Source organism: Pongo pygmaeus, chromosome 5 (genome assembly GCF_028885625.2).
Source record: "Pongo pygmaeus isolate AG05252 chromosome 5, NHGRI_mPonPyg2-v2.0_pri, whole genome shotgun sequence".
NCBI classification, from domain to species: Eukaryota; Metazoa; Chordata; class Mammalia; order Primates; family Hominidae; genus Pongo; species Pongo pygmaeus.
Genome location: NC_072378.2, coordinates 78,443,637 through 78,465,795, shown reverse-complemented (window position 1 = coordinate 78,465,795; position 22,159 = coordinate 78,443,637). Strand labels below are relative to the sequence as shown.

At 33.5% G+C, this 22,159-nt stretch overlaps 1 protein-coding gene across 2 annotated transcripts in view; it reads left to right on the top strand.

The window, feature by feature from the left end:
- Positions 1–22,159, top strand: part of PHIP (pleckstrin homology domain interacting protein) — a 137,994-nt gene that overhangs the window by 102,153 nt on the left and 13,682 nt on the right. For both annotated transcript variants that reach the window (XM_054490176.2, XM_054490177.2), the window contains exons 25-35: positions 304–411; positions 1,019–1,143; positions 1,275–1,357; positions 5,188–5,299; positions 5,479–5,540; positions 8,004–8,159; positions 9,456–9,576; positions 12,655–12,780; positions 15,596–15,665; positions 15,996–16,046; positions 16,315–16,464. In XM_054490176.2, the coding sequence (XP_054346151.1) occupies positions 304–411; positions 1,019–1,143; positions 1,275–1,357; positions 5,188–5,299; positions 5,479–5,540; positions 8,004–8,159; positions 9,456–9,576; positions 12,655–12,780; positions 15,596–15,665; positions 15,996–16,046; positions 16,315–16,464 (1,164 nt within the window). The remainder of the gene's footprint in view (positions 1–303; positions 412–1,018; positions 1,144–1,274; positions 1,358–5,187; positions 5,300–5,478; positions 5,541–8,003; positions 8,160–9,455; positions 9,577–12,654; positions 12,781–15,595; positions 15,666–15,995; positions 16,047–16,314; positions 16,465–22,159) is intronic.

Genomic DNA, 22,159 nt, shown 5'->3' with positions numbered 1-22,159 from the left:
TTAGTCAACGTTATTATGAAACATAGATTAACTTATTTTGAATTTAAGAATAAAATGGTGAAACCAGAAAATAACTTTTCATCTTAACTTATAAGTGTGTATTCAAAGTAATGTTATTTAGAACACTTTGGTTATGATTTAGTGATGTTAAGACAACTTGAGAGAAAGGAGGAGGGAGAAAATATTAGAATTTCTATTAGCTCAAAAGGCATTAGATTTTCTCTTTGCAATTTCAGCTGATACCCTGTATATTGGATTAAAGGAAACACATCCAGGTTTTAAGATTATGACTTTATTTTTTAGGTTTATTATTTCCGACAAGGACATGAAGCCTATGTCGAAATGGCCCGGAAAAATAAAATATATAGTATCAATCCCAAAAAACAACCATGGCATAAAATGGAACTACGGGTATGACATTGATTTATTATTTAATAGCCCCAAAAATACAATTATGGATTTTGGAGAAAATTGTATCAAAGGTTACTCTTAACACAATAAGAAACTGCATCATGAAGACACCTTGTTTAATTGAAGCAGTCCTAGAGAGTAGCAGGTGTTTAATTTTCATCTAGAGAAACACAAGATTTGACTGAATTTATATACTCCAATGCAGTTTATGGGTTGGGTACAAAATTTAGTTATAGTGAAAATTAGGTAATAAGTCTAAAGTAAGCTTTGTATTCGTAAATTTGATGCGTATTTCTAGATTTGTCAGCAGTAGTTCAAAGTTACCAATAGGTCTTTGGAATGGTGATAGAAAACTTACTTTAGTAACTATACTTTAGTAAAGTTCTCCTTATTTTTCTTTCCTTTTTTACTTTTTAAAAATTTCATTGTAATTTGCATACTATAAAGTACACAAATCTTAAGTACAGAGCTCAGTGAATTTTTACATGTACACAGTCATCACCATCCAGATCAAGATTTAAACCAAGAAATTTTTTCTCAATGTTTAGCAGTCTATTTTGTGGTTTATTTTGTAAAGATGGTTTCTTATATTCTTTGTCTCTCTCAGGAACAAGAACTTATGAAAATAGTTGGCATAAAGTATGAAGTGGGATTACCTACCCTTTGCTGCCTTAAACTTGCTTTTCTAGATCCTGATACTGGTAAACTGACTGGCGGATCATTTACCATGAAGTAAGGACTGTTGAAAGAGGCAATGGTTTTCTTAGTATTGTAGATTGTTTTTCAAGATTCAGATACATTTGAACATCTTTTAGGTATTTTTAGGTATGTGACCTAATCAATTTGTTTCTGTTTGTAATTAGATACCATGATATGCCTGACGTTATAGATTTCCTAGTCTTGAGACAACAATTTGATGACGCAAAATATAGGCGATGGAATATAGGTGGGTAATTTATTTGGAAGCTATAGATGTTTGATGTGGTTTTTTTTCTTAGTAAGTGATTTACTATTTTTCATAATTGAGAAAAATTATCAGAGAAATCTTTTTGCTATTTGTAGGAATGTTAATAGCAAAGTAAGATACTATGTCAGAGGTATTATTAAGTTTTGTTTAGGAATGAAAACAGTCGATGCTGAAATTTCAAACATTTTTTCTGTTACATTTGACTTTTTCTTTTCATATTTTACATGTTAAGTTAAATTTTTGTATAAAAATATTAATAACAGAATTTAAATTTGAAGCCAAAAGAAGCTTAACAAGATGTGTAAGTTTGTACTGGGACTAAAGCTAAACTGAAATTTTTCTTTTATTGGTTAACCCTATTATAATCTTTAAAATTAGTATCGTAAACAAGTCTCAAAGAAACTAAAATCCGTAAAAGTTTTCAGGCACTTAAGGTGCATTAATTTACATATAGATGATGTGCCACTTATGAGAGTAGTTCTCTTAAAAATTTCATATAGGACCAGTGTGTGTCATGGTATGATGTGTACACGGTATGTATGGTTTGAAAAAGCACATCAATTGATATACCAGTCTATCCTTCAGTGCCACTGGAACGCATTGACATGGTGGTTTGTCCTTTGTTAAAAACTTGTATGTGCTCTGTAAAGAGAAATTAGGAAAATGCAAGTTATCAAAATTATGGACATGGAAGTTAGAAAGAAAATTTACATCTCATGTACCATTTCCCTAGAAGTTTTGAAAGATGTGTTTCATCAAATAAGGGAGTAAACCAAGAAAGGGAAAAGAATGGAATCCCCTCAGGAAACAGGAAGTCCAGAACAGGAAAAGTTAAAAGGAATCCCAAATAATATTCAGTAGAAGCCTCAGGATAGCAGCTACCTAGCAGGTCCAAATCTCCTTCAAGAGGAAAGTCTTCAGGGGGAAAAAATTGGAACACATAACTTATCTAACAAGTCTGTCTTTGTGGAAAATTACATTGAAGAATGTTTTTTACAGCTTGAGCTGTTAGAGATTGTGGGAAGATTTAATTGTAAATTCACTGAAAACCAAGCATTAAAAAAATGAAGCAATTATTAATTTTAGGGAAAACAAAATTATATAAGAAAGGAATTATATGCTGTTTTGCTTAGGAGCAAGCAGTATTTACACAGTCATGATTAAAAATTGAATATGGATTAAATATAATACACATACTTTTTATGTACAGTTGTATTGAGGTTATAGTTGTCCCTTAGTATCCACAGGGAATTACTTCCAGGACCTCCATGGATACCAAAATCTTTGCATACATAGGTTCCAGAGTTGATCCTATGGAACCCCCTGATGTGAAAAGTTGGCCCTTCCATATCCATGGATTTCACATCCCACTAATACTGTATTTTCAATCTGCATTTGGTTGCTAATGCAGAATCTGCCAATACAGAGGGCCAAATCTGTTTATTGGAAAAAATCTTTGTATAAGTAGACCTGGTCAGTTAAAACCCATGTCTTCAAGAATCAACTCTGATACTGTCAAAAATTGATGAGTGAAGAAATCTGTAAGTCAAGAAGTAGTAGTTAAAATAGATGAAAACATTTTTCTTGGTTTTGGCTATCAACCTTTGGTACATCTGATTGTTTAAATTTTTCACATACATTACTTGGTATGATTTATTTTATTTTATTTTATTTTAGTTATGTTATGTTATGTTTTATGTTATGTTATGTTATGTTATGTTATTTTTTGAGATGGAGTCTTGCTCTGTCACCCAGGCTGGAGTGCAGTGCCACGATCTCGGCTCACTGCAAGTTCCACCTCCCAGGTTCACACCATTCTCCTACCTCAGCCTCCCGATTAGCTGGGACTACAGGCGCCCGCCACCACGCCTGGCTAATTTTTTTTCGTATTTTTAGTAGAGACGGAGTTTCACCGCGTTAGCCAGGATGGTCTCGATCTCCTGACCTTGTGATCCGCCCGCCTCAGCCTCCCAAAGTGCTAGGATTACAGGCATGAGCCACCGCGCCCGGCCGATAAATTTGTTTTTTAAGGAGTCGTATTTGCCAATAAATTGTGGAACAAATAATAGAGATCAAAGTGCAGCAATATTCCAGAAGTGAGCTCATAACCTTGGCAAAGTAATGTGGCTGACATTGGACAAATCAGAGAGAGTTAAAATGAAGGAGCATCATAATTTTCTCATTTAGATCTTACAATTTTATTCTAATTTATGGGTTAATATTTCTCTAAAGTTAGTATCTAATTAGTCTTTTATATCTGAGGATATATGCATTCACCCACCGACTGCCATTTAAAATTACATTAGTAATTTTTACTTCAGCCCCTCCTCAGAAATGTATTAAGGCTTACTCTCAATGGTGGACTTCAGTAGTAGTCCAGGTTCTTTGCTTAACTTTCTTGTTATTCTACAGATACTGTTCGTTATGATTAGGCACACATTATTCAGTTCTTCCTCTTTAGCATAATGATCAGTCTGTGTAGGGTCATAAGATACAGCTCTTTGACACTTTATGTTTAGTGTGAAGTGGTGGTGGTGTCAAGAATGCTTCTTATTAAACTATATAGTAGCTTCTTGTTAAGTGTCACTAGTATGCATCTGAGGAACAACTGTCAACAGCATGCAGTTGTGTTCTATTAACTTTTCTCCTGGCTCCAATTTTCTTTTTTATCATATTCTTTTACCTTGTTTTTCTAATTTTTAATTCATTTCATGCTATATGTTTTTATAAACTTTTAAATCCTTTTTGGTAAGAAAATGAGAACATAACTACTTTTCTCTTTGAGTTTACAAATAAAACTGATTCAGATTAATTGCTAACTTAATTCATTTTAACTTAACTGTGTGTCAAAATGTGGAGTGCTTTAACAGAATGCATTACTCAAAAACTACCAGGAGGTAGACATCACCATTTCTATTTTATAGACAAGGAAAATGAAGTTCAAAAATAATTAATATATTCAAAGTTACACAGATACATTATTTGAACCCAAGTCTTTCAGACTCTAGCCTATGCTAGCCATGAGAAAACTCAAGTACTGTGATAGCTGAGGAACAGGAAAACATTGCATAAAGGAAGTAAGTGACTTACAGTTTTCTTATGACACAGAAGGAACATGAGAAGATTTAGATAAGAAAAAGCCATAGCATTTATAGCTTATTCAGGTCTTTGGGAAAAAGCAGTTAAGTAATATGACGACAGCAACTGGATAAGGAAATAGACACAAGGAGTGTCCTCTGTTTCAAAAAGAATAGTTGTTTTATTTTTGTTTCTTTTTTGTTTCCTTTTACAGGAAAGGGAGAGTGAGTGAGTATTAAGGGTGATTGAGATGAAGGAAGACAGGTTGGATTTTATGTTGTTTGTTGTTTTTAGTGCAGAGTCTTGATTGATTGTTGGTTGGGGAAACTTGCTTACAGAAAGTAAGAAATTAAAAATAGACTAAGTAATTGTTGAGTGGAACTTGCCTCAATTATAATTTTATTTGAGTGAAAAGTTTGGGTATAGTGTTAATGATGAATTTAAAATGCTAGATTGGTAAAAATGCCTAAAACAAGTGAATTTCTGTATACCTTAATGAAATATAAAAAATAGAATTGAAAACTGTTAAGTCACACTTCAGGTATGCTTACTAAATACCTTTTTTCTCTTGGTATTGCTGATTGTACTTACTTATTTTTGGAGTGTGTGGTTCACTTTTTGTCTTCTGAAATCATACAGGCAGTTTAGGTACTTGAAGGTTTACGTTAGGAAAAAGCAGTGATAGCAGCCATGCATTTCAGAATAATGAGATAGTTTTTGTTCTTGGCCAGGTGACCGCTTCAGGTCTGTCATAGATGATGCCTGGTGGTTTGGAACAATTGAAAGCCAGGAACCTCTTCAACTTGAGTACCCTGATAGTCTGTTTCAATGCTACAATGTTTGGTAAGGAAATATTTGTTGTATTTTAGTTCACCTAGGCTTGCTTTGAATTTTTTTTCCATCTATTAAGAGATAAAGAGACTTCTTTTAAACACAGAAGCAATTATTTTGATAATTGATTTTATTAAAATTGTGATACAATAATTTAGATTTTTTAATATAAAGATTTTTCTTTCTTTAAGCTGGGACAATGGAGATACAGAAAAGATGAGTCCTTGGGATATGGAGCTTATACCTAATAATGGTAAGTGTGTGTTAGGCTTTTTGATTCTCCATTATGGAGTTAATTTCTTAAGAAATTATTTAAGATTTGCTAACATGCTACCACTTACAGTTGTTGTGAGTATCAAATAGAAAACATTCATTCAGCAAATATTTATTGTACACCTTTAAGTAGGGGAGCTTCAGCAGTGAAGAAGATAGATATAACCTTTGCCTACTTGGAATTTATAGTCTAACAGGGAAGATTGAAATTAATTTATTATAGCAAAATATGAAATTGTTTTATTAATTACTATTCACCCAAGAAAGTGTGCATTTGGGAGGCAGAGACACTTTTGTAACTTTAGCAGAGTGCTTAAAGTGTAACATAATAGTTAAGAGGTCATGCTTTTGAGTGAGACGGACATCAGTTCATATCCTGACTTGTCGTTTTTTATGTGATCTTGGCAAGTTCCATAAAGCCTCACACCCCAACTTTTTAGTACTCAGCCTTTGAAACCGTCAAAGCTAATACTTTCCTTATAGGGCTGCTTTGAAGATTAAATAGCATCATGTGTGTAAAGTGCTTACTGTAGAGCCTGACACATATAAGAGCTCAATGAAGATATAGTTATAATTAATAATGATAATATAACTGTCATTATGCATATGGCCTGACACATTCAGGATTTAATAATTAGCCTTAGGCAGTGAGTATGACATCTTCCTTGTACTGAGAAAAGGTCGTTGGGACCAAAGCCTGGAGATTATATTTTCTTTCCACTTCATTGCCCATTTTTGTTTGTTTGTAAAAAATACAACACACATGCACAATTGCATAAGCCAAAAAGGGATTAGAAGGATATTGTCCAGATTTTAATAATGATGATTTATAGAGTAGTATTATAAAGACTTCATAAATTCTTTTACGTTATTCTATATTGTTTGATTTTTAAAAAATAATATATTACAGGGCAGGCGTGGTGGCTCACACCTGTAATCCCAGCACTTTGGGAGGCTGAGGCAGGTGGATCACGAGGTCAGGTGTTGGAGAGCAGCCTGACCAACATGGTGAAACCCCGTCTCAACTAAAAATACAAAAATTAGCCTGGTGTGGTGGCATGCGCCTGTAATCCCAGCTATTCAGAAGGTTGAGGCAGGAAAATCACTTGAACCTGGGAGGCGGAGGTGGCAGTGAGCCGAGATTGCACCACTGCACTCCAGCCTGGGCAACAGAGCGAGACTCCATCTCAAAAATAATAATAATATATTACATCTCTTAGCAGATAAAAATAAATAAGATCTTTAAAAAACAAAAAGGAAAACATCTAATTTCTAACATAGTAGAAATAATCTTTTATTAATTGAGTTGCTCAGTAGTTATTGTAATCCAAAGTCAGAGAAAAAATAACTGTTGGAGAAAATAACCCAGTCTCGTAGACCTCAGAAATGAGAAAATAGTCATGCTGATAAGCTAAGATTAGTTCTCTGCAGGAATTATCACTTTGAAAATTTAATGCCAATAATATATGTTCTTATCTCACTGCTAAATTAGAGCTGTTTAAAATTATAGAATATCTTAATCAATTTGTAACCATGTTACATGGCTTATCTTTTTGTTTTGTTTCTCTCATTTATTAAAAAAAAGTTTGAATTTGAACTCACATTGAACTGTTGTGAATATGAGAGCAATGCAGCCAGTTGGTGTTATAATGCCTTGGATATTTTTTAAATTAATAAGTGATACTGATTCACTGTTTTGTTTCCTACCTAAATATATTGAAGGGTGGTTACTGTTGTTGTTCTATTTGGATACATATTCATATGAACCTATAGGTTTAATTGTAGTTTGTGATGAGAATTTTGATTGTACACAAACAGTGGCATATTTTCTAGTGTGTATCTGCCAAAACCTAGTCTAAAGGAAAAATTACCTAGCACGTTTCTAGATTTTGGGTTACCACAACCCTCTAGTGATTCTCTCAGCTAAAACTGTTAAAGATTCAAGCATGCAGAAAGCATACCTTCATAATTTATGAGTAATAAGCATAAGCATCATTTGTCAGTTTTCATAATTCTCTCTGTTCCTACATTCAAAAATTGAAGTTTTGATTGAAGTATTTCTAGAAAATGTCACTTTAGTTCAGTTTTACCTTGTGTATACTTTATCAAAGTAAACATGGCAATTATGAAGTGATTCAGAAAACTTTGAAATTTGCATATTTTATAGAAATGATTTCTGCACATGTACTTGATTACAGAGCAGATTTTCAGGTATAATTTTGGAGAAGTAATTATTTAGAGAATTACTTATAGTATCATTTAAAAATTAATTTAAATTTTAGTGACCCTTGAAACATACTTTCCTTTGTTAAAATAAAGAGTATATTTACAAAATCTATACAAAACATACTTTAATTTTGTGACTGTTATTTTTACATTCTAAAGCTAACCTGAATACTAATAAGTTACCATGTATTTGCAATGATCTGCTTTTCTATTTCAGCTGTATTTCCTGAAGAACTAGGTACCAGTGTTCCTTTAACTGATGGTGAGTGCAGATCACTAATCTATAAACCTCTTGATGGAGAATGGGGTACCAATCCCAGGGATGAAGAATGTGAAAGAATTGTGGCAGGAATAAACCAGTTGATGACACTAGGTAAGTAAAGCAACACACGAGTATAGAAAAAACTGGCAGAATGCAAAGTAATGGAAAAATACTGTTATTCTCCAACAAAAATTTTTTTTCACAATATCCTAAGTCAGTGGTTTCAGACATTTTAAGTGGAATCTCTTTTTGAATGTGGTCTTAACACAGGACTTAACTATTTAAAACAGTTATAAATTAGGTTATGTTAGCTGAATTTTAGAATAAGGGCCTCCTAGAAGTGCCAGAGGCATCTCTGAAAAAGCTGGGTCCTCCACAACCCAATTTAAAACACTTGACATATTCAGGCTGACATGATATGAATTGGAGGAGGAGGATTGAAAGGTGAATTATAATTATATGGGTAGCTTGTACTGGTCTCCCCCAACTTTATATACACACACAAAAGAGGATCTTTTTAAGGGGAGAGGAGAGGGTATATTAATTGCTTTGCCTTGTTAAAAGAAAACAGTGACCACAAAACTTGATTATCTGAATTCTGGGCTTCTGAAGTAACTCTAGACTATGTGGTGGTTTGTGGCAACCCACTCTCTCAGTAAAGAATCAGCGGCCAAGAGTCTAGAGAGAAATTAACATGAGTAAGAAGAGCTGGATGGACATGGAGATTGAGGAATATTCAAATCTGAAGTATTTTATAAAGTGCCAACACTTTATAGGAATAGCCTTATAAATACTACCTTAAATAATTTTAGCAATATTTTAGGATATTAAGTAAAGTATTATATGCGAATGAGCAAAAAATTGGGAGTGATCTTAACTAGTTATAGTTTTTGCTGTACAACTTCACGGTGTGTATTGGGTCAGTAGTATCACTGAATCAAAACTTCTGTGTCTGTTTCCTTTTCTCTACTTGTCTAATATTTTACAGAATAATGTAAAGTTGAGATAAAGGGATACGTTTGAGAAAGTCAAAGGTTAGATTTGAATGCAGTACATTACAGTGTTAATAATAGAATGGCTTTGTCAAATATAGATTCAGGAATGGCCAACTGTCAATTATGGCAATGTATGTGTACTTATTAGGTCTGATATATGTATATATAATTTGTTTCTTTCTCCTGGTGAACCTATGAATAAAACAGTACCCCTAGAATTTGGCAGTGTAAACGTAGACATAATAAAAAGTGAGACTCTTTATGTCAGCTACACTATATTGTTTATGAAAAGACAGTGGCAGACTAATGATTATGTAGATTAGGACTTTTTAAGTCTTAATTCAAGCAGAATTCTTCTTGAATTATTTTAGGCATACAAAAATAAATTTACAAATTTATCTATTTATTTTAGATATTGCCTCAGCATTTGTGGCCCCCGTGGATCTGCAAGCCTATCCCATGTATTGCACAGTAGTGGCATATCCAACGGATCTAAGTACAATTAAACAAAGACTGGAAAACAGGTTTTACAGGTTAGAACCATTTGATGTAGCTACTATCAAAGGAAAGCTGGTGATCTTTCCACCCATTTACTGATCTTCTTTAGCAGTGTTTCTCAACTTTTTGTATATACGAATGCACATAAGATTATGGGGATTATGTTAAAATGTAGAATCTTATTCAGTAGATTTGGAGTGGGACCTCAGATTCTGCATTTCTAACAAGTCCCAGTAATGTCGATGCTGCTGGTCTTTAGACACTTAAAATACAATTCCTAGATCCTAGATACAGTTTTTCCTAGAGGCTGAAATGATTTGATGTTCACTGTCTTTATATTGTATTTTATAAAGCAAGGCAAGGTATTTCATTTTCTCCTAGATAACATTAAAATATTTGTTCATTGATTTTTAATAGAATATATAATAAAAATTATGTATTCTTATTATGTATTTTGTTCTTATTTTGCCTAATATTCAGCTTATCATTACTTATAACACTGAAATTTGAAAATACTCAGTTTTTCATAGTTGTAGTTTAGCATGAAAAAGAATTAGAGTTAAATGGCCCAGGCATAATTTCAATTAATTTGCATTATCTAGGTAATTTTGATGAATGTCTTTAATCGTCAGTAGGCTTTATTATTACCTAAAATGTTTTAAATGTTTTGTCAAAAAATATGTTTATCGTTTTTAAATAATGGAATCCTGTTTTTAGTCTCATATGACCTTTGCTTAGCAGTCCAACAATTTAATTTGTGTAACATTGCATTAAAAGTTTTTGTGACCAGTTATTTATTACTGAAGTCCTTTCCATTATTCTTCTTTTTAACTTAGAGAAGCTTTATTCATATTTTGCACTAATATTTTTCTATATAAAATGTGCTTTTGGTTCTTTTTATGACTTAAATTTTATTTCTGTATCTCATTGTGAGGGGCTATCCTGTGCCTGTACCCACTAGATGCCAGTAGCAGCCCCCTAGTTGTGAAAACCAAAAATGTATTCAGACATTGTCACATGTCTTCTGGGGAGCATAATTGTCCTTGATTGAGAACCACTGGAATAAAGAAAACTAATACATTGGACTTTAGTTTCTAAAGATTTTTCTGATCTTCTTAGGTGTGCTTGCTGTTGCTTCCTTGATATTTGTCAAAAAGCGTAGAGATAAGGAGAAAGTCCTATCTGCTATGTCGTTCCCAACCATCCCACCCTCAAAGCATTCTTCAAGTCTTTTTCAATATCAGGTGTTGGAAATATAAGAGAAAAAAAAAACCAAGGAATTCCTAACTATATTCCTCTTTCTCCCTTGACCCCTTAAATTGCTAAAGATTGGAAGTTAAACCTAGTGCTTCAGAGATGAAACAAGACATGGGTGGATGAGAAGGAAAGAACTGTTTGTATACATACACTAATTGTTGGACTGCAACTAGAAATATAAGCTGCTGATGTCTTCCAATATTGTTGTAAATATCTCACATATTGCTCAACATGATAATTGCTAAAGTATACTATACATAAGGTTTGACTTACAATGGTTTGACTTAGATTTTTCAGCTTTACAGTGATATGAAAGGGATATGAATTCAGTAGAAACCATACTTCAAATTTTGAATTTTGATCTTTTTCTGGGCTTGTGATATACTCTTTCATGATGCTGAGCAATGTCAGTGAGCTATAGCTCCCAGTAGCTCCCAGTCAGCCATGTGATCATGAGGTTAAACTGATACTGTACAGTGTATTGTGTGTTGCCATATGATTTTGCCCAACCATAGGCTAATATAAGTGTTCTGAGCACATTTGAGGTAGGCTTGGCTGAGGTAAAATGTTTGCTAGGTTGAGTATATCACATGCATTTTCGACTTAATGGTATTTTGAATTTACAGTGGGTTTATCAGGATGTAACACCATCGTTAGTTGAGGAACATCCGTATTTCAAGATACATTATATTTTAAATAGGCTTTTGGCATTACCCTAGTTTTGTAGCCAATTTAGGAAAAAAACATTTGAAAGACAATACTTACATGAATTATAAATTGCCTGTTTTCCAACCTGATAGTAAACTCTGTTATAAACCTAAGTTATGTTCTTATTCAATGCAATGATGACTTCCAGTACTATTTCACTGTTTAAAGGTTTTTGCTTCTTCCTTCACTCATTGGTGTTAGACTTCTTACAGTTTGTTTTTCTTTCGTGATACTTCTAGTTCAATCTTTTGTTAAACTATTACTGTCAGTTTACCCTGCTGATATTAATCTAATACTTTATTTTACACACAGTTTTCTATATGATACACTGAAGATATCTGTGATTCTGTTATCAGAATGAGCCATGTGAATCTATTTGAAATGCACAGTTTTTCTTTGTTTCTATGTCCACAATTAGATACAGTGTTTTTTTATTCCATATAATTGTATTTCTGTTCACAATCAGTAAGATTTTCTAAGTGTTTTCTTCTTTATTAAGTCAGGCCACATATTAGATAATATTCTCAAAAGTTGTCCTTGGATTTTTATTTACTTTCAGAAATAAAATTATAAAACTCCAGATTTTATTTTAGCATTGTCAATTAAGTGTTGGAAAATAATTCTCATTTAGTTAGGTTTCTTGGTAAACTAGCATGCTATATTTTTATGGTTTTGTATCTCATAAGGTGGCTGTCAGTTAACTTCTCATTTGTATATGTCATTCGATTACCAGTAATATAATTAGATTAAAATTACTTGTTTCCTTTTTTGTTCAGAAGGCAGGGTCCTTTATTACCAAAAAATGACAGCATACATGACAAAAATATATAAAGCCAAAACTTAAAACTGTCCCCTTTTACTCTCCTGCCACTCCCCATATAGACGTTCTCTCTCCCAAAAAGAGGCCTTTGTTAATATGGTGTGTTCCATTCGAGACATCTTGTATGCAAATACGTAGTTATGGTTGCCCCTCTTTTTTCCCCTAACACAAATGCAGTTGTGCTTCTTTGAAAATGACTTTATAAGACCAGTGGTTTTTACAATTGGTTTAGACTGAAGTTGAAAAGTTGGAGTGTCTTGGTTTTAAATGATGTACACATATTTCTAAATATAAGGAAGTTAAAACTTCTATATTTTGTTTTTTTAAGGCGGGTGTCTTCCCTAATGTGGGAAGTTCGATATATAGAGCATAATACACGAACATTTAATGAGCCTGGAAGCCCTATTGTGAAATCTGCTAAATTTGTGACTGATCTTCTTCTACATTTTATAAAGTAAGTTATCTTTTCGTATGTAATTATGATAATTTTAATAATTAATGGCACTACAGTTCCTCTTAAAATAGAAAACATACTGTTTGTAAAGAAGAAACATTTAAGAGTAGCCAAAATAGCTCAGCTGGGAGAGTGTTAGACTGAAGATCTAAAGGTCTCTGGTTTGATCCTGGGTTTCGGAAGAAACAGTTCATTGGCTAATAATAAGAATGAAATCATAAAATCGCATTACCATTGTGTTTTAAGGTTAAAATTGTTTAAAAAAAGATTATTTTCTCAATTTAACAGCTAGACAATAATAATAGTAAAGATTTATTTAACATGTAAAGTTTTACCTACATTAACTCTTCTAACCCAAATAACAATCTTACAGGTGGAAGAGATCATTATCTGGAATTTTGAATTGAGGAAACTATGGCCTATAGTGGTTAACATGTATAAGGTTGCATGGTAAATGAGTGTCTGCCATCTGATTTGAGAATTTTTCATCCTAACAGTATATTGCCCCTGTCAAGTATATTAACAAGTATTTGAGTAGTCCAGCAGGAGACTGAATTTAACTTTCGTGATGCTTCTTCAAAGTCAAGTTTACTTCCTCATTGATCCCATAACGAGAGTGATAACCACTATTTATTAAGGCAGAAGTACTTTCCCTTCCTTATCTTAAGGATTTTATGCAATCATATAATGAATTGAGCCCTAAGTTGAAGGCAGAGAAATGAATTCTATATTTTGTACAAAGACTGCTGTGATTCCATGTTATTATTTGTATTGAATTTTTTTTTCCTGGTTGAGAAGTAGTAACAGCATTTTAAAAGCTTACTTAGCTGTTATCAGCTTTCATTTTTACATAATGAAAAATTCAGGATTATTCAGGTTTTTTTTTTAAATAAACATCCCTGCTTCATTCTCATTAATGGACATAATCTTTGAGCTCCTTTTCGATTAATGTTTTTTAACTGAGGAATGCAGGTCATTTCAGTATAAGAAAACACCAAACATAATTAATAAGGTAAAGTTTGTGCCCTTTCTCTACCTTATTCTCTAAGAAATCTGTTGCTTTCCAATGGTTTGGGGGCTATTATTGCTATGCTTTTGTTTTCCTTATTGAAATTAGTAATTAAGCATTATCCTCTGAAGACTCTTATGTCTGTAATTTTTTATAAGTGTTATAACTGTGTATGTGTATCTGTTTTTTCAGAGAATCAGTAGAACTACATGAGATAGTATATTCATATTTCAGTGAAATAATTTAGATGAAAATTGTTAATACATTTGAAATAGTCTGTGAAATGTATTTCTTTCAAACAGCTACTTTGAAATGTCTTTGAAATCAGATTCATGAAATACTTAAAGCATTTGTATTGTATATTTCTAAAAGTAAATCCGTGGCTTTTTTTTACAGTGTATAGTTTGTTTTAAAATACTTTTTTTAGCAGATAGTTTTCAAGATATTAAGTATTCCTTGAAATTTTGATTATTATACTTTTTAATTGAGTTATTTGGCAAAATTTCAAGCAATTGATACATACAAAGTAATGTAATGGATGCTTGGAGGTAGTATTTTTATCCTTTTAATACAGTTTCATAGGATACATAAATCTGTAAGAAACTATAATATAAGAAAACTGTGACAAGTAATAAGAGAATTGTATAAAAGTTTAGATAAGAATAGGATCACTTTTAGCTGTGATGATGGGGATTCAGACACAGGGGAGAAGTATGTTAAGAAGACATTGTATACAAGGTGTAGATACTGATAGATTCTGGAAATGTTAGATGAAAAGAAAGCCATTCCAGGGATAAGGAGCAGCGTGAGGTAGGAAGGTTTAATTAAGGGTAATATAAATTGGAGAAGTCATAGTAGAGATACAGTGCTATAAATTTGAGTTGGGGCCACATCGTGGGTGGCTTTGAATACAAATCTAAAATATAAGCTCTGAGAGCAAGGGGCTGTTGAAAGTATATTAACATGAGAATAACATGTTTTACACTATGCCTTAAAAATGTTAATTTGACTGCAGTGTCTAATTTAATTGATAGAGAAGAGACAAAAAGCATAAATAGCAGATTGACTGCTACAGTTGACCAACTAAGAGTTGATGAGGGCTTAATTTATGAAAGTGAGAAAGGGACAGATGCCCAGACATACTTGGGGATAGAGTTCACAGCCCTTGACCACTAATTGGGTTTATAAGGAGGAGGAAAGGGAAAGAATAATGAAAAACCAAGATTCCCATTACTGTAAGAATGGTATGTTGTTAAAGAAAAATAGAAAAAGGAACAAGGATATCTGGGGAGTCACTATTAAGTTTAGACGTGGAATTTTAGGTGATGGTAGAATGCTCAGGAGAAGGGTTAGGACAAATTGCAGGAATTTTGGAATTCATTTACACAGATAAACCACAAGTATGTAAAGTTATCAAAGCAAAAGGTACAGTGTCAAGAGAAGATGCCTAAGAACAAAGTTTTAGGAAATACATTTAAAAATAAAAGAAAGAGTTGGAAGACAAGAAATATATTAGCTGTTTGAAGACTGAGGAATGGAAGCAGCACAGCAGATACCTAAGCAAAGACTGGGAGATGAGACTTGGGTTTGGTGTAATGATATAGTCAGGCCACACTGAAAGCTCTACATAGAGTGGAGGGGTCAGGGTTAAATGTGTGTGCATAAATTATTGGAGTAAGCCAGTGGAGAAGAAAGCAAGCCTTCAGCTTCAACTTTTACCTTAAAATGTGGTTTTGGGAACAAATTTTTAAGGAAAAAAATTATCATGGCTCTAATCTTACATGTTAACATTTCCTTGTTATATAGGGATCAGACTTGTTATAACATAATTCCACTTTATAATTCAATGAAGAAGAAAGTTTTGTCTGATTCTGAGGTATGTAATATTTCATTATTATTACCATATTGATATTCTCTATATAAAAAGAAATTTACATATTGTAGTTTTTAGGTAAAAGCTGTTGTGAAAATTATTTTTTGTCTAGTGTAGTTAACTTTAAAAAAAAACAACTGGCAGTAGAATATTCTTCTTACAGTTAAAAAAAATTTTTTAATGGGGGGAAACTTTTTAATGAGTCAGTAAAGTGCCCCAGCATATACATTACAGGTGTTCCCGTGTGTAAAGGAAATAATTGCTAATTAATCAGCTATAAACTATAATGACATTTAAAATGTTTTATGAATCTGATAAATTCTTGCCTCAAAGGAAGAAGAGAAAGACGCTGATGTGCCAGGAACTTCTACTCGAAAAAGGAAGGTAATATAGTTTTAGTTTTAGCAGAAGTACTTTATATGAATTAAAATGTATTAAGAGCTTTCTTTGTTTTTTTACTCTTAACATTTTAAAAGACATTAAGTATTTCAGATTAGTTTCAATTACAAAATGTATGTTTTTTAGAACTTGGTGAATATTTTCTTTTGTTTGAATTATTGTATATTACCCAATTATCTAAGATTGCATTGAAAGTACAAATTTTATTGTATAAGTGCTCTTTTATTAATATATTTGAACACTTTTATCACAGGACCATCAGCCTAGAAGAAGATTACGTAATAGAGCCCAGTCTTACGATATTCAAGCATGGAAGAAACAGTGTGAAGAATTGTTAAATCTCATATTTCAATGTGAAGATTCAGAGCCTTTCCGTCAGCCGGTAGATCTCCTTGAATATCCAGTAAGTATTTTTGAAAATATTTTCTTTACCTGTCAGTTTGCTACATACCTTCTACATGACAGTTGGCTATTTTAGTTACTTTTTATGATTATAGTTTATTTCTTTATTATTTTATACATGTTCTCATTATCCATTTGGCTATATAGAGAATCCAAATTTTGAATAGTGTGGTAAAATGGAAGGAGCCCTGAACCGAGACACTGTAAGAATTGGGTTATTCTGTTCCTACTAGTTGTGCAGCTTTGAGCAATTCCCTTAGTTTTCTCATCTTAACTTTTTTTTTCTTTTTTTGTCTTCCCTACACTGATTCCATGAATTTATTATGGCAATTATCTAGAAAAAAAGAATAATGCCTACGTCCTTACAGGATTATGGAGATGTAAAGAGAATATATAAAAATAGTTTTTAGGCTGGGCACGGTGGCTCATGCCAGTAATCCAGTACTTTGGGAGGCCAAGGCAGGCAGATCACGAGGTCAGGAGATTGAGACCATCCTGGCTAACACAGTGAAATCCCGTCTCTACTAAAAATACACAAAAAAAAATTAACCAGGCGTGGGGGTGGGCGCCTGTAGTCCCAGCTACTTGGGAGGCTGAGGCAGGAGAGTGGCGTGAACCCGGGAGGCGGAGCTTGCAGTGAGCCGAGATCCTGCTGCCATACTCCAGCCTGGGCGACAGAGTGAGAGACTCAGTCTCAAAAACAAAACCAAACAAAAAATAATTTTAAATGTGAAGCACTGTATACAAATGTAAGGTGAGATTATTGTATATATTTAGGTTATGCCAATGTGTAATCTTCATGGAATACATGGTAAAAAGAGCTAAGTAAACATGATTCAAGTATTTATTTTGGCATGCAGTCATAGCAATCTAAATTTAATGTAGAGTGATTTCTCATCCCTTTAAAAAGTAATTAAATGTTATATAGTTCAGGGGTCGGGCATGGTGTCTCACACCTGTAATCCCAGCACTTTGGGAAGCCAAGGCAGGGGGATCACCTGAGGCCAGGAGTTCAAGACCAGCCTGACCAACATGGTGAAATCCCTTCTCTACTAAAAATACAAAAATTAGCCGGAAGTGGTGGTGGGCGCCTGTAATCCCAACTACTCAGGAGGCTGAGGCAGGACAATTGCTTGAACGTGGGAGGCAGAGGTTGCAGTGAGCCGAGATGGTGCCATTGCATTCCAGCTTGGGCGACAGAGTGAGACTCTGTCTCAAAAAAAAAAAAAAAAAAAAAGTTATGCAATTCAGATAGCATTCATGGTTTGAAATGAAAATAAAAAATGTTTTATAAGACATCATGACCTAGATGTGGTATCATCGGACATCATTATGTCATCCCTTTAAAAAGTAATTAAATGTTATATAGTTCAGGGGCTGGGCACAGTGGCCCACACCTGTAATCCCAGCACTTTGGGAGGGTGAGGCGGGCGGATCACCTGAGGTCAGGAGTTCAAGACCAGCCTGACCAACATGGTAAAATCCCGTCTCTACTAAAAATACAAAAATTAGCCGGGCTAATTTTTGTTCTAACTTGATGAAAATAGAGAAATTTCATCAACAGATAAATATCAGAAAATGACTTTTTTCATGTCATTTAAAATACCAGAAACATAGAATGTTAAATGTGGAAGAGAAATCTTTAATTCCAGCGGCGTGATAAATTGAGCTAATTAGAACCTCACCTTTCAAAAAACCTGGGACTGAGCTGATGCTATAATGTTCTGGCTTTCATTTCTCTTTGTTTTTACAACTTATGGATTTCGCTTTGGTTCTTGCAAGCTCGGCTATGTATTCTTTTGAAAAATAAGTTGCAGTTTATTCATTGTTTTAAGTGTTTGTGTTCTGGGCTTTGCACAGAAAAGAAGGGATAGAAATAAGAATGTTTTTATTCTAGAGGCACAAGTATTAACACTATACAGAGATAACTGAGTTCTTGGGCAGTGGTGTGAAAGGAATTTGGAGCTGAAACCCAACCCTAAACCAGAAGTATTGAAGAACTGTACCCTGAATGAAAAGAAGAATTGAATAATTCCTTTCACAACAAAGAATGTTTCCCCCAGTGGTTCTAGTGTCAGAGAGGAGAAATTTTCCTAAACTTACACTATACATGGACTTAGAATGCAAATTTGCACTACCCTTGTGTAGAAATCCACTATGGAAAAAATGTTAATCCTTAACTGAATGAACTAACGATTTAAAAAAAAAAAAAAAAAAAAACCTATATAAGGGAGTGATCCACCATAATAAGATAACAGAAACAACAAATGAAAATATTAGTACCCTCTCCCTGAAAATTTGAGTAATAGATTATTCTGAAGTACTGTACTTCATTTAAAAAAAAGAGAGATGACATTCCTTGTAAGATTACTGTTATTATATGTACCACCAAGAAAAAAGAAAAGCTGTTGAGTTAAATTTTGATAGATAGTTTTGGTTAAAGGAATAAATGAAAGAACAAGAAACATAGGGGAAAAATATGTTATTTGAGAGGAAAAGAGTGAAGACATATTAAAATCAACTAAATAGAATCCTGGAAATGAAATGTATAATTACTGAATTAAACTTACTGGAGTTTTAAAAACAGATTAAAGAGATAGTAAGTGTAAAGATCTAAGCAAATTCTATAGAATCCCACACAGAATGATAAAGAGATTAAGAGTGTGAAGGAGAGGGTAAGAGGTAGTGGTGGATAGAAAGAGAAGGTCCAAAATATGTCTAACAAAAATTTCAGTGGAAGAGAATAGACAGAATGGGAGAGGAGCAATATTTGAGGAGCTAATGGCCAAGAATTTTCTTTTTTTTTTTTCTTTTTTTTTGGGGACAGAGTCTCACTCTGTCGCCAGGCTGGAGTGCAGTGGCTCAATCTTGGCTCACTACAAACTTTGCCTCCTGGGTTCAAGCGATTCTCCTGCCTCAGCCTTCCGCGTAGCTGGGATTATAGGCGCATGCCACCACGCCCAGCTAATTTTTATATTTTTAGTAGAGATGGGGTTTCACCATGTTGGCCAGGATGGTCTCAATCTCTTGACCTTGTGATCTGCCTGCCTCAGCGTCCCAAAGTGCTGGGATTACAGGCGTGAGCCACCATGCCTGATGGCCAAGAATTTTCTAGAATTGGTAAACATTTGACAAGCTATGATTCCTGATCGGGATATACAAGAAAAAAATCTTTACCTAGAATAAGAGTGAAAAAAACTCAACAATTGAAAGTCAAAAAGAAAATATTGAAACAGTCGTACAGAAAAAATGGAGGAGACCTGAGACTGCTCCAAGCCACTCACTTTACTGATGTTGAACTGATACTCACTCACCTCTCTAAGATTTATAGACAAAGCTATTTATAGCTATTTATTTGTAGCTATTTATAGACAAAGCCACAATGGGAACCCGTATCCCTTATGTCCAGTGCACCAGTTATATGTGATATTCTGAGACAATAGGCAAAGGAATTTTTATATAAAGAAAGTAGTTCACTTTTCAAACTTAAAAGGGAAATATATAAGAATGCAGTCATCTTTTACGTGTTCAAAATAATGAGAACAATATTTAGCAAATACTTAGAACCTGTCCCACCTGCTAAACGTGTTAGGTGACAAAAAATAGTAGAAATAAGAAAAATGTAATCTCTTGCCTCTTGCAGTACTCCATGATGGAGGTGTGTTGTTTGTTAATTACTGTCACAGAAGAGAAAAAGAAAACTTCGGATAATCTACTTTTTATAATTTAGAATTAACTGTATCATCCTTTAGTGGAATATTTAGGGCAGACCATGCACTTCATATTTCACCTTTTATATGAAAATATTAGTTCACATTTTGAGTTTAATCAAATATTCAAAGCAAGATGTTAAAAATTAAATTTTTGATGGAAATGAATGGGCTTAATAGTCTACAGCGTTCATTTATTCAACAGAATTGTATTGAGTAGCTATCATGTACTATACTGCATGGTGGAAGCCCAAGATGTGAGCCAAGAAAAGTTAAGTATTCTACATAAATAAATTTTACATTAACCAAAATATTGCAAAACATTTTAAAAACTCATTTTTATATTTTGCCCAAATCCACAAAGTTTGTAAAGCCAATAGTGTAAAATCTCCAAGAACTTGTTAACAAAAGAGCCCACCCCTAATAATCTATGGATCAAACACATCTCATGGGGATTTAAAAAATGCATTGAACTCAATTAAAATAAATTCAGTATATCAAAATTTGTAGGACGCAGTTAAAGCAATGCAGAGAAATTTCTAATACTAAAATGTACTAAAGAGTACAACAGAAAAGGAGAAGTTTCAAATCAGTAATCAAAGCTCACTTCTCAAGAACCTAGAGAAAGAAGAGTAAAATCACCCAAAAGTAAGCCAACAAAAGGAAATAATAAAGAGCTGAACTCAGTGAAACTCAAAAAAGAAAAACAATAAAGAAAATCTATGAAATTGAAAGCTGGTTCTTTGAGAAGATCAACAAAATTGACAAGCCTCTGTTAAGATTTACAAAGCTTATAAAGAGAGAAGACAGATTGTTAATATCAGAGATGATATAGAGCATATCACTGTAGACCCTGCAAATACCAGAAGGATAATAAAGTAAAAATAAATAATACTACAAAGAATTCTACACATATAAATTTGATAACTTACATGAAATAGACCGATACTCAAAGTATAAACTACCACAACTCACCCAGTATGAAACAGATAACTCAGTAACCTTATTAAGGAAATTTAATTTGTGATTATAAGTTTTCAAAAAACAAATGTCTAGGCGTGGATGGCTTCACTGGAGAATTCAACCAAACATTTAAAGAATTAACACAAATTCTACACAATCTCTTCCAGAAGATAGGAAAACTCAAAATTCCCAACTCACTCTATGAAGGCCAGTGTTCCCCTGATCTCAAAACCAGACAATAACAGTAGAAAAGAAGAAAAAACTTTAACCAAATAACAGCAAATATAATTCAGGAATATATTAAAAAGTGATTTTATACCATGACCAAGTGCTATTTATTTCAGAGATACAAGGATGGTTCAGTATTCAAAAACCAGTCAGTGTAATCCATCATATTAATAGGCTAATGAAGAAAAATCTCATGATTATATCAAGTAATCCAGAAAGAACATTTGACAAAATTTCACACCCATTTGTTCTGTGAACGTGCATTTTGGTTATGGTAAAGTCAGTGCGGTCACAGGAGGAAATGAAAACAAGACTTGGATGGAAAAAGTTTATTATACTCGAGTCCCAGGCCAAGCATGGTGGCTCACACCTGTAATCCCAGCACTTTGGGAGGCCAAGGTATGTGGATCACTTGAGCTCAGGAGTTTGAGACCAGCCTGAGCAATATGGCAAAACCCCGTCTTTACAAAAAATACAAAAATTAACCGGGTGCAGTGGCGTGCACCTGTAGTTCAAGCTACTAATGAGGCTGAGGTGGGAGGATTGCTTGAGCCTTGGAGGTAGACGTTGCAGTTGAGCCAAGATGATACCACTGCACTCTAGCCTGGCAATAGAGTGAGACCCTATCTCATTAACAACAACAAAAAAAAAGTAAAAAAGAGTCCTAGAAAAGTAGGGGCTTACCACATGCCACACAGGGCCACAGGGGAAGTGCTAGGTTTTGGTTGGGTAGGAGAGACCAAAACCAGGGAAAAGCTTAGAAATCCTTTATTGGGGTTTCTGCAGGAAATGTAA